The sequence below is a fragment of the Pristiophorus japonicus genome, chromosome 3 (genome assembly GCF_044704955.1).
Source record: "Pristiophorus japonicus isolate sPriJap1 chromosome 3, sPriJap1.hap1, whole genome shotgun sequence".
NCBI classification, from domain to species: Eukaryota; Metazoa; Chordata; class Chondrichthyes; family Pristiophoridae; genus Pristiophorus; species Pristiophorus japonicus.
The window spans coordinates 215204540-215218053 of NC_091979.1; the positions used below are offsets into that span (position 1 = coordinate 215204540).

General features: G+C 49.0%; 1 protein-coding gene across 1 annotated transcript in view; it reads right to left on the minus strand.

Annotated features, from left to right (window-relative positions):
- Positions 1–6644, minus strand: part of LOC139260097 (uncharacterized) — a gene marked incomplete at its 3' end in the record, with an annotated part of 64855 nt that extends 58211 nt beyond the window's left edge. Inside the window, exon 1 of the mRNA XM_070876251.1 lies at positions 6393–6644. Coding sequence (XP_070732352.1) covers positions 6393–6406 — 14 coding nt within the window. The remainder of the gene's footprint in view (positions 1–6392) is intronic.
- Positions 6645–13514: the final 6870 nt, after the last annotated feature.

Here is a 13514-nt window from a genome sequence, read left to right on the forward strand (position 1 = left end):
CAAATATCTGAGGAAGGGACCAAATAGTGAGTGATAATTAATTTTTTTTAAATGTAATAGTTGTTTAAATTTGCCAGTCAATTTTTAAATTATATTTATCAGCCTGTCTTCTTCAAATTGAGGAGTCTGTCTGAGGCCTTTTAGGAGACATAAATCTAGATATTGGGCTGCAACTATTTTTGGACGTACAGAGGGTCATAGTTTGCCCACTCCCTGTGCTTCAAACACATGTTAGCTCCCTTTTTTGGAAATGCAGAGTGCCTAACACCTGCTTCAGGTTGGGGTAAAGGATGCCTCTTATTCGTCCTTACCCAATATGATGGGTAACACACTAATAGCTGGAAATATGCGCATGACTCTGCCCACCATATTGGGGCCTCAGTGATCCGAGCAGGACCCGATGAACTGACCAGTTTCTAGGTCAGGCTAGATAATTCCATGTGGAAAGGAAAAGAACCTCAATGTTAAAAAAAACTTAGCAGTTTAGCAGAGCAGTTGCTAACTATTTATAATTTCCTGCTACACAAAGCGCTAACTAACCTTACTGTCAATGGTACTTGCTACTATTTGCTATTCTTTTAATGTTTGATGAATTTGTTTGATAGTTAATGCTTAAGTCAAAGTCTAGTGTAATGTTATTCTGCTGCTTCTGAAGACTGCGAGGATCACGTGAGGCTATGTGATGAAACTATTAGCTGGAATAAACTGAGCAGATCATGCTGCAGATTTTATTGAGGTTGCTGGGCAAGTGACCACACGCTTTGGGGCATAAGCAGCCAGGAACCATCTGCGAGCAGCCTTAAATAGGGCAGACAATAATTCTACAAATTTGGACGTGCTGGGAACAATCCTAGTGTCGGAATGGTGAGGCCTGAGGACCCCCGATTTTAGAAAAATCATTTTTGGCAGTTAACAAATGTGCAAGTTCCAAATGACATTCAGTACTCAAAAGATTCATCAATCTGAAACATTAACTCTGAATCTCTCTCCACAGATGCTGCCTGACCTGTTGAGTATTTCCAACACTTTCCCTTCTAATTTCAGATTTCCAGCATCCACAGTATTTTGCTTTTGTATAAATATATTTTTAAAGTTTACCTTGCTGGTTACGGCCCTTTAAGGACCACCTGTTGGGTCGCATGTAGACCTGATTTTCCTGAGTGCAGCTGATGTCGACGGCCTCAGAGCAAACCAATCTTACACACAGGCCTCAAGCAGGTGTTAGGCCCCTGATTTTCACAGGCAAAGCAGGTGATTTTGGCCAAAGGATGAAAACAGGCACTAAATGGATGCAGTGCAAATAAGACACACCTATTGGAAAGTCTGGATTTTGCACACAATTTTGGCACTAATTGCTGATTACCATAATTTAAACTTGCCTGAAGGTGCTAAGCCAGAAACCTGCAGGTTTAGCACTCAAGTGCTCATTAGACACAATTTTTATGGAGCAGTATATATGCTCTCCTCACACCCACTTCCACTGACGGTGGACACCTAGTGTCATGTATTTCACCATCTTGCAATGACAATAGTTATGTAACTGTAACTCATGCACACTGTACCTGTACCCTTGAAATGCACACCCTGACCACAGGGGGTGAGCTTGCGGGAGACACTCCTCACCTGGGTTTCCAGGTATAAAAGGACAGGTACCACCCAGGGTCAGCACTCCTTGGTCCTGGGAATAAAGTGAGGGTCACAGAGTGACCGTGTCTGATATATACATGCCTCGTGTGAGTTTATAACAAGATGCAGAGACACAACATCTGGAGATGAGAAACGAGAATCACCAAACCACGAGGATGGCCACCAGTGGCACAAAAGAACGCTACTGTGTGGGTGAGGACTGCGATGACTTTGTGGAAAAACTCCAGGAGAGCTTTGTCACAAAGGACTGGTTGGAAGAGACAGCGGCTGACAAGAGGAGGGCGCTTCTACTGACCAGCTGTGGTCCACAGACGTATGCGCTGATGAAAGACCTGCTCGCACCCCAAAAGCAAGCGGACAAGTCCTTCGAAGAGCTCAGCCAGCTGATCAGTGAGCATCTCAAGCTGGCAAGTAGCGTACACATGGCCCGGCACGGGTTCTACTCTCACCGACGTCGGGAGGGAGATGTTAAGGGACTTTTTCATCGAGGGCATTAATCATGCTGGCATTTTCAGGAAGCTCATAAAGACCAAGGACCTGACTTTAGAAGGGGCGGCGTTGATAGCTCAGACCTTTATGGCAGGGGAAGAGGAGACCAAGCTAATTTACGCACGCAGCCTGGTTTTAACGTTGCGATGAACCAGGGAGTTAATGTTGTAAAAGTGATAGGCAAGGACAATTCAACACCGTCCAGGCAGCAACAAGCTCCAGGGTGGGCCCACAACAGAGACAATGGAAAGGGGATCGGCAATTCACGCCATCACGAGGAACAATGCATCCCGTGATGGGACAATTAACACCCTCCATCAGAGTGCTTAGAAACAGCCAAACGGGTCATCAGAGAGGAATGCCTGGGAATAGTCCTTTTGTTAACAGCGCTCTCAGCTCATGCTGGAGGTGTGGGGGTAGACACACTGCCAAAAGCTGCAGGTTCCAGCTTTATACCTGTAAGATTTGTAATGTCAGTGGACACTTGGCCAGGGTGTGCAAAAAGGCAGCAGCAAGGCTAGTCTGCGAGACAGAGGAACCAGACGAGGGGTCTGTAATGCAGGATGAGACCTGGGGGACAACCATGGATGCTGAAGTTCAGAGAGTTCATGTGGCTGACGTCCACAGCTCATACACTAAAACGCCACCCATGATGATGAAAGTCTTACTGAATGGCATCCCAGTGCACATGGAGCTGGATACGGGAGCTAGCCAGTCACTCATGAGTGCCCAACAATTTGAGAGACTATGGCCACACAGAGCTAGCAGGTCCAAACTGGAACGCATTGAGACGCAGCTACGTACGTACACCAAAGAGATCATCCCAGTGCTGGGCACTGCAAACTTGGTGGTAACACATAATGGATTACAGAACTGGCTGCCACTCTGGATTGCTCCGGGAAATGGCCCCGCGCTTTTGGGGAGGAGTTGGCTAGCTGAGATGAATTGGAAATGGGGGGATGTGCACGCCATTTCATCCGTGGAGCGAAGTTCATGCTCGCAGGTATTGCAACAATTTGAGTCACTCTTTCAACCCGGTGTTGGAACATTCAAGGGCACATCACTCCGGACGCCAGACCAATGCACCACAAAGCCAGAGCGGTGCCGTACGTGATGTGTGAGAAAATTGAAAGTGAACTGGACAGGCTGCTCAGAGAGGGCATAATTTCAGACGTTGAATTCAGCGACTGGGGAAGTCCCATCGTTCCCGTCCTCAAAGCAGATGGCTCGGTTAGGATTTGTGGCGCCACCATCAACCGAGTGTCGCTGCAAGACCAATACCAGCTTCCGAGAGCGGAGGACCTCTTTGCCACGCTGGCAGGTGGAAAGCTGTTCACGAAGCTGGACCTCACTTCGGCCTACATGGCTCAGGAACTGGCGGAAGATTCCAAGCTTCTGACCACCATCACGATGCACAAAGGATTATTTGTCTATAACAGGTGCTCGTTTGGGGCATTCGTTCGGCAGCGGCTATCTTTCAGCGAAACATGGAAAGCTTGCACAAGTCCATCCCTGGAACGGTCATATTCCAAGACGACATCCTTATAACGGGTCGAGACACCGAGGAACACCTCCGCAACCTGGAGGAGGTGCTATGCCAATTAGATCGGGTAGGCTTGCGGCTGAAAAAAGCCAAGTGTGTGTTTTTGGCCCCAGAGGTCGAGTTCCTGGGCAGGAGGGTTGCCGCAGATGGGATCCGGCCCACTGAATCAAAAACTGAGGCCCGGCAACACGTCGGAGTTGCGATCATTCCTGGTACTTTTGAACTATTTTGGGAACTTTCTGCCGAACTTAAGCACATTGTTGGAGCCGTTACACATGCTCCTCCGTAAAGGTTGTGAATGGTTTTGGGGGGATTGTCAAGAACGGGCTTTCAATAAGGTGAGGAACCTGCTGTGTTCCAACAAACTGTTGACTTTGTATGACCCCTGTAAAAAAAAAAACTGGTTTTAACATGCGATGCGTCATCCTACGGGGTTGGGTGTGTATTGCAGCAGGGTAATGACGATGGCCGACTCCAACCGATGGCTTATGCCTCCAGCTCACTCTCCCAGGCAGAGCGTGGATACGGCATGGGCGAGAAGGAGGCACTCGCATGTGTTTACGGTGTGAAAAAGATGCACCAGTACCTTTTCGGCAGACAGTTCGAGCTAGAGACGGACCACAAGCCGTTAACATCCCTGTTGTCCGACAGCAAGGCTGTCAACGCTAATGTGTCAGCTCACATAGAGCGATGGTCCCTCACGCTGGCTGCGTATGACTACACCATACGGCACCGGCCAGGCACCGAAAATTGCGCTGACGCACTCAGCAGGCTCCCACTGGCCACCACCGAGGGGGCGTCGGAGCAGAGCGCCGAGATGGTCATGGCCGTTGAGGCTTTTGACACTGCGGGCTCCCCCATCCCAGCCCGACAGATCAAACTCTGGACCAACAGGGACCCCCTCCTATCCATGATAACGAAATGTGTCCTGACTGGGAATTGGGCGCCCGCACACTGGACGTGCCTCGAGGAAGTCAGGCCGTTTCAGAGACGGATGGATGAACTCTCCATCCAAGCCGACTGCCTGTTATGGGGCAGCCGGGTAGTCATGCCCCAGAAAGGAAGGGAAGCGTTCATCAGGGAACTCCACAGCGAGCACCCTGGCATCATGTTAATGAAGGCCATTGCCCGGTCACATGTTCTGTGGCCGGGGATTGACTCAGACCTGGAACACTGGGTTCGCAGGTGCACGACGTGTGCCCAGCTGGGCAATGCCCCCAGGGAGGCCCCACTCAGCCCGTGGCCCTGGCCTACCAGGCCATGGTCACGTAGTCACGTAGACTATGCGGGCCTGTTCATGGGGAAAATGTTCCTGATCGTTGTCGATGCATACTCAAAGTGAATCGAGTGCATCATATTGAACTCGTGCACGACATCCATCACAGTGGCAAGTCTGCGTACGGTTTTCACGACCCACGGCTTGCCAGACATCCTGGTCAGCGACTATGGCCCGTGTTTTACCAGCCATGAATTCCAGGAGTTTATGTTGGGCAATGGGATCAAGCACGTCTGGACAGCGCCGTTCAAGCCAGCTTCCAATGGCCAGGCGGAACGTGCGGTCCAAGTCATAAAGCAGGGCATGTTACGCATCCAAGGACCCTCCCTTCAGTACTGCCTATCGCGCCTCCTGCTGGCCTACAGGTCCCGGCCGCACTCGCTCACGGGAGTCCCGCCAGCGGAACTCCTCATGAAACGCACGCTCAAGACGCGGCTGTCACTCATTCACCCAGCCCTGGCAGACATTGTTGAGGGCAAGCGCCAGTCCCAAACCGAGCTCCATGATCGAGGCTCAAGGGGAAGGTGTGTAGAAATAGATGACCCGGTATTTGTTCTTAACAATGCTTTGGGATCCAAATGGCTTGGGGGCACCGTAATTGGCAAAGAAGGAAACAGGGTCATGGTGGTCAGACTAAACAATGGGCAGATATGCCGCAAACAATTGGACCAAGTAAAGACAAGGTTCAGTGCAGACACGGAGGAACCGGAAGAAGAGCATGATGAGATAGCACCCACACCACTGCCAGCGCACGAGCAACAAAGACAGCCCTCAGCATGCACAGTCCCTGCGGCCAGCCCGGACAGGCTGGAATCACCTCAAGTGACAGAGACGCGTGCTGAGGCTCAGCCACCAGAGCCACAACCGCAGCGCTCCACGAGAGAGCGTCGACCACCCGATAGACTTAACCTCTGAAACTAAAAGACTCAAGGGGGAAGGTGATGTATTTCACCATCTTGCAATGACAATAGTTATGTAACTGTAACTCATGCACACTGTACATGTACCCTTGAAATGCACACCCTGACCACAGGTGGTGAGCTTGCGAGAGACACTCCTCACCTGGGTTTTCAGATATAAAAGAGGAGGTCCCACCCAGGGTCAGTACTCCTTGGTCCTGGGAATAAAGTGAAGGTCACAGAGTGACCGTATCTGATACATACATGCCTCGTGTGTGTTTGTAACAAGGTGCAGAGACACTACACCCAGCAGCAGGTTTTAGGATGGCTCAGGGACTGAGGAAGAGGGCTCATAGGTTCTCCATATTGGAGGCATATGAGTGCTCAAAAAATGGGCACTGCGTGGCTGAATTTCTCAGCCCTAAATTAAAAAAACAGTAAAGATAGTGCTAAATATATGAGTTGATGAGCTTTAGTGTCTGCTCTCAACTGAATGTAACTTGAGATGTTTGCTATGTGCTGAAATTTGAGCATTCACCTGTTGATGTCCATCAAGCTCCTAAGTTTATCCTACATCTGTCATCTGAGATCAATTGCAACTTTCTCTTCAGAGTCAGAAGCAATGGGTTCCAACCCCACTCCACAGGACTTGAGCACATAATTCACGCTGGCGTTTCAGTCCAGTATTGAGGGAGTGCTGCATTGTCAGAGATGAGGTGACATTGCTTGGATTTCCTTTAAAGTTGTGGTTTCCTTGAGCTGATTTAGTCCAATAATTTATCCAAACTTTATTATGTTAATCTAAAAGTAAATTGCATAATTAGAACAATTGAGTGAGTGTGAGCACGTGACAGTGACAAGTTGTATTTAAATAGTGCCTTAAATGTAACAAAATGTCCCAACGTACTTCACAGGAGCGTTATAAAACAAAATGTGACACCTAGCCATATAAGGAGATATTAGGACAGGGCTTACGGAAGGTGGTTTTATGGAGCGTCTTAAAGGAGGAAAGGGCGGTAGAGAGATGGAGAGGTTTAGGGAGGGAATTCCAGAGCTTCGGGCAATGGTTGAGCGATTATAATCAGGGATGCTCAAGGGGCCAGAATTAGAGGACCACAGACATTTGGGGGGGTTGTGAGGCTGGAGGAGGTGAAAGAGATAGGGAGGGGCGAGGCCATGGAGGAATTAGAAAAAAGGATGAGAATTTTGAAATTGACGGTTGCTTAAGCGGGAGCCAATGTAGGTCAGCGAGCACAGGGGTGATGGGTGAACGGGACTTGGTGCAAGTTAGGACATGGGTAAAAGAGTTTTGGATGGCATCAAGTTTACGGAGGGTAGAAGGTGGGAGGCCAGCCAGGAGTGCGTTGAAATAGTCAAGTATAGCGAAAATAAAGGCATGGATGCGGATTTCAGTAGCAGATGAGCTAAGACGTGGCAGAGTTGGGCGAGGTTACAGATGTGGACAGCCTTAGAGATGGTACAGATATGTGATTGGAAGCTCATCTCGGGATCAATGTGAAGTGTCTGGTTCAACCTCAGACAGTTGCCAGGGAGAGGGATGGAGTCATTGGCTAGACAACTGAGTTTGTGGCAGGGACCGAAAACAATAGCACACACACAAAAACTCGCACACATACAGGCACAAGACACAGACTCACGCATGCACACACAAGCCGGTGGGTATAGACCTCCTCACTCATAGGCAGTCCCTCGAATCGAGGATGACTTGCTTTCACGTCAAAAAAGGATAAGTTCACAGGTGTTCCAATGAAGGACCTAAAATTCCAGGTCCTGAACTACATCCTGAAGGGTGGAAGATGCCTGTGCGTGGATTTTTTTAACGTTTGGCACACCAACCACCATACGGGCTTGACAGAGCTAGGTCTTGGTCCAGTGGCAAGGATTACCCAAGATGACTGGAGACCAGCTCTGCTGCACAGAGCTAGTGCGCACACATATCGCAGTGTGGGCAGGCCCGTGCTGTCCCTGGACCCCTGGCCCCGAACTCATGCCTCTCCCGGGCCCCGATCACGTCCCTCCACAGTCTCTCGCCGCTCCTTTGCCCCGACCTCGCCTGCTGAATCTGCCCACACTCCAATCACCGACCTGGACCTTGATGACGTCACTCTTCGCTGCCATCACAGTTCGTGGTGCTCCCTGAATTGGTACGCCTCCAAGCTGCTCCCAGGCCGCTGTTCGCCGCTCCTTTTATAGCACCGACCTGCCGCTGGTGTTCTCACACAGGTCGGGGCCACTACGCGGCCATCGATCTCCACACATATGCACAGGGCACAGACTCACACAGACTCGCTCACATACAGGCACAAGGCGCAAACACATGCAAGCATAGGAAACAGGATCAGACTCACTCACTCACATGCACACAAAGTAACATACGCACAGAGTTCAGACTCGCACACACACGGATACTCTCACACTCACTGGCACACGGCACAGAGCCACACTCACTGGTGCAGATTAACACTCATTGGCACAGACTCACACTCACTGGCACAGGGCCCAGACTCACACTCACTGGCACAGGGCCCAGATTCACACTCACTGGCACAGAGTCACACTCACTGGCACAGGGCACAGACTCACACTCACTGGCACAGGCTCACACTCACTGGCACAGGGCACAGACTCACACTTACTGGTGCAGATTCACACTCACTGGCACAGACTCACACTCACTGGCACAGGGCACAGACTCACACTCACTGGCACAAGGTCACACTCACTGGCACAGGGCACAGACTCACACTTACTGGTGCAGATTCACACTCACTGGCACAGGGCACAGACTCACACTCACTGGCACAGGCTCACACTCACTGGCACAGAGTCACTCTCACGGCACAGGTCCCAGACTCTCACTCACTGGCACAGAGTCACACTCACTGGCACCGGGCACAGGCTCACACTCACTGGCACAGGGCACAGGCTCACACTCACTGGCACAGGGCACAGGCTCACTCTCACTGGCATAGGGCACAGGCTCACACTCACTGGCACAAGGTCACACTCACTGGCACAGGCCCACACTCACTGGCACAGAGCACAGACTCAAACTCAGTGGCACAAAGTCACACTCACTGGCACAGGGCACAGACTCAAACTCACTGGCACAAGGTCACACTCACTGGCACAGGGCACAGACTCACGCTCACTGGTGCAGATTCACACTCACTGGCACAGGGTCACACTCACTGGCACAGGACACAGACTCACTCTCACTGGCACATGGCACAGACTCACACTCACTGGCACAGGGCACAGACTCACACTGGCACAAGGCCATACTCACTGGCACAGAGTCACACTCACTGGCACAGAGTCACACTCACTGGCACAGAGTCACACTCACTGGCACATGGCACAGGCTAACACTCACTGGCACAGAGCACAGACTCACACTCACTGGCACAGGGCACAGACTCACACTCACTGGCACACAGTCACACTCACTGGCACAGAGTCACACTCACTGGCACAGAGTCACATTCACTGCCACAGACTCACTCACTGGCACAGGGCACAGACTCACACTGGCACAGGGCACAGACTCACACTCATTGGCACAGGGCACAGACTCACACTCACTGGCACAGGGCACAGACTTACACTCACTGGCACAGGGCACTGACTCACACTCACTGGCACAGGGCACAGAATCACACTCACTGGCACAGGGCACAGACTCACACTCACTGGTACAGGGCACAGACTCACACTCACTGGCACGGGGCATAGACTCACACTCACCGGCACAGAGTCACATGCACTGACACAAGATACAGACTCACTGGCACAGGACACATACTCACACTCGCTGGCACAGAATCACACTTACTGGTACAGGGCACAGACTCACACTCACTGGCACAGAGTCACATGCACTGACACAAGATACAGACTCTCTGACACAGGGCACAGACTAACACTTACTGGTACAGGACACAGACTCAATCTCATTGGCACAGGGCACAGACTCACACTCACAGGGCACAGACTCACACTCACTGGCACAGGCCACGGATTCACACTCACTGGACACAATTTATACCCTTATATATTTTGAACCCAAGGCAAGTTTGTCAGGCATTGAGTACTCACTTGAGCAAACCTAACTGTGCCTCGGAATAAATTGATTAACTTACTGTTTAGTCCATTGCTTCAGTCTGGCTGCTGTTAAAGCTGGGTGAGTGAAGAAGGTCACATTTTGATCTGGTCTCTTGTGAAATACTTCCCCTCTGTTTGAATCCAGTAGCCTCCTAGTGGTTAACTGCAATTGCTAATTGCAATTGCACTTGCGTGCACTTCAATCACTGCCCAGACTATCTCTCACCCAGAAAGATCAGAAGTTGTAGTTAGCATTGCTGCCTCTGCTCACTTCGCTCATCTCAACCAATTGCTGTTCTGCTGTAAAATGCAAATGGCCAAGTGTAAAAATGCGCTAGCAAAATTTGCACCTGCCTGCCAATAAGTAGGCTGAGCCAGTCAGAGCTTCCAAGGTATGTCTGATTAAAATAATGCTGACAGGCAGAGCCAATCATGTGGAAGGCACCACTTGTGAGGCCGAAACTTGCGTCCTGACCCAGGATTTCAGAGCCTGCAGCAGTTTAAAAGGGCAGCACTGAAAGATTTACGGTGAAATTTGTCCCTTTAAACCATTGATGGTTACTACACAGAAGGAGCCCATTCAGCTGATTGTGCATGTGTTGGCTTTTTAACAGAGCAATTCACAAGTTGTCCCCCGCTCCGCTCTCTTCAGAGTCCCGTATCTTCCTCTGCTACAAGTGTTTATCCATTTTTTCCTTTACAGATGTAATGGTCTCTTCCTCAAGCACACCGTAAAGAGGTTTCCATCGACTGATCAAAGTGTGAGGTCACAGGAAAGCAGGTAAGCGATTGGTTGGTGAGTATTTCTCGATTTTCTAAACTTGGGCATTGATTTAAATTAAGAGCCGTGATTACAGACTAAAAACTATACATAGATAATTGATATTTCAAAACTTGAAAACCTAATTAGTTAAATAAAATACAATAGAGATGGCAGGGCAGATGATGTTTTGCATGTTTAGCTGGTGGACACCAGTGTGATCCACGGCGATCACATCTGCAGTAAGTGTTGGCAACTCGAGGAACTTCGGCTCTGTGTTGATGAGCTGGAGTTCGAGATTCAGACACTGCGACACATCAGGGAGGGGGAGAGTTACCTGGACGCTGTGTTCCAGGAGGCAGTCACACCCTTAGGATAAATACTTCAAATTTGGTCCGTGGTCAGGGACAGGAGGGTATGAGACAGGAGGTCTTACTGCAGTTGTACAGGGCCTTGGTGAGGCCTCACCTGGAATATTGTGTTCAGTTTTGGTCTCCTAATCTGAGGAAGGATGTTCTTGCTATTGAGGGAGTGCAGCGAAGGTTCACCAGACTGATTCCCAGGATGGCTGGACTGATATATGAGGAGAGACTGGATCGACTGGGCCTTTATTCACTGGAGTTTAGAAGAACGAGAGGGGATCTCTTAGAAACATATAAAATTCTGACGGGACTGGACAGGTTAGATGCAGGAAGAATGTTCCCAATGTTGGGGAAGTCCAGAACCAGGGGACACAGTCTAAGGATAAGGGGTAAGCCATTTAGGACCGAGATGAGGAGAAACTTCTTCACTCAGAGAGTTGTTAACCTGTGGAATTCCCTGCCGCAGAAAATTGTTGATGCCAGTTCATTGGATATATTCAAAAGGGAGTTAGATATGGCCCTTACAGCTAAAGGGATCAAGGGGTATGGAGAGAAAGCAGGAAAGGGGTACTGAGGTGAATGATCAGCCATTATCTTATTAAATGGTGATGCAGGCTCGAAGGGCCGAATGACCTACTCCTGCACCTATTTTCTATGTTTCTATGTTTCTATGACTACGAGTGAGGCAGGTATGAGGAACCAGAAGGTAGCATTTGGAGGAGCTTCAGCCCTTGCACTTGTCCAACAGGTACGAGGTTCTTGCTCCCTGTGTGGACGAGAGCAGGGACTACAGGGAGGATGAGCAAACTGACCACAGCACCGTGGTACAGGGGGCCATTCAAGTTAGGGGAGTAAAAAGAAATGTAGTAGTGGTAGAGGACAGTATAGTTAGGGGGATAGATTCTGTTCTCTGCAGCCGAGAGAGTGAGTCCCGAAGGCTGTGTTGCCTGCCCAGTGCCAGGGTAAAGGACATCTCCTCTGGGCTAGAGAGGAACTTGGAGTGGGAGGGAAAAGATCCAGTTGTCCAAGTAGGTACCAACGACGTAGGTAGGACAAAGAAAGAGGTTCTGCTGAAGGATTATGAGCAGCTAGGGGCTAAATTAAAAAGCAGAACCACAAAGGTAATAATCTCTGGATTACTACCTGAGCCACGAGCAAATTGGCATAGGGTAAATAAGATCAGAGAGATGAATGTGTGGCTCAAAGACTGGTGCGGGAGAAATGGATTTCGATTCATGGGGCACTGGCACCAGTACTGGGGAAAGAGGGAGCTGTTCTGTTGGGACGGGCATAACTTGAACCATGCTGGGACCAGTGTCCTGGCAAATTGAATAACTAGGGCTGCAGATAGGGCTTTAAACTAAATAGTGGGTGGGGGGGGAGATCAGGTAAGGGGAAATTTTAAAAGTTGAAGAGAAAGGAGAAGGCAATAGTGAAAGGTAGCGATAGGGGTAATGATAACCAGAGTGTGACAGGAAGGGATCGAGCATATAAACATAAGAGTGCACCAGAAAATAGAGTCAGAGTGGGTAAAAATGGTAAAAAGACCACATTAAAAACTCTTTATCTGAATTCCGCATTCGTAACAAGATAGATGAGTTGACTGCAGAAATAGAAATAAATGGGTATGATCTGATGGCCATTACAGAGACGTGGTTGCAAGGTGACCTAGACTGGGAACTGAATATTCAGGGATATTTGCCATTTTGGAAGGATAGGCAGAAAAGAAAAGGAGGTGGGGTAGCTCTGTTAATAAAGGATGAGATCAGTGCAGTAGTTAGAAATGATATTCGTTCAGGAGATCAAGATGCAGAATCAGTTTGGGTGGAGATAAGAAATAATAAGGGAAAGAAATCATTGGTGGGAGTAGTCTATAGGTCCCCTAACATTAGCTAACTGTAGGACAGTGTATAAATCAAGAATAATGGAGGCTTGTAAGAAAGGTACGGCAATAATCATGGGTGATTTTAATCTTCATATAGATTGGACAAATCAAGTTGGCAAAGGTAGCCCTGAGGACGAGTTCATAGAGTGTATTCGGGATAGTTTCTTAGAACGATACGTTGTGGAACCAACCAGGGAGCAGACTATTTTAGATCTGGTAATGAGATAGGATTAATTAATGATCTCATAGTACAGGATCCTGTAGGAAAGAGTGAACATTGCATGTTAGAATTTCAAATTCCATTTCAGGGTGAGAAACTTGCATCTCAAACTCGTGTTCTGAACTTAAATAAAGGCAATTACAAAGGTATGAAGACAGAGTTGGCTAAAGTGTACTGGGAAACTCGATTAAAGGGTAAGACGGTAGATAAGCAGTTGCAAACATTTAAGGAGATATTTCATAACTCTCAGCAAAGATATATTCCAGTGAGAAAGACTCTAAGGAAATTAAAAACAAAGGCATACAATC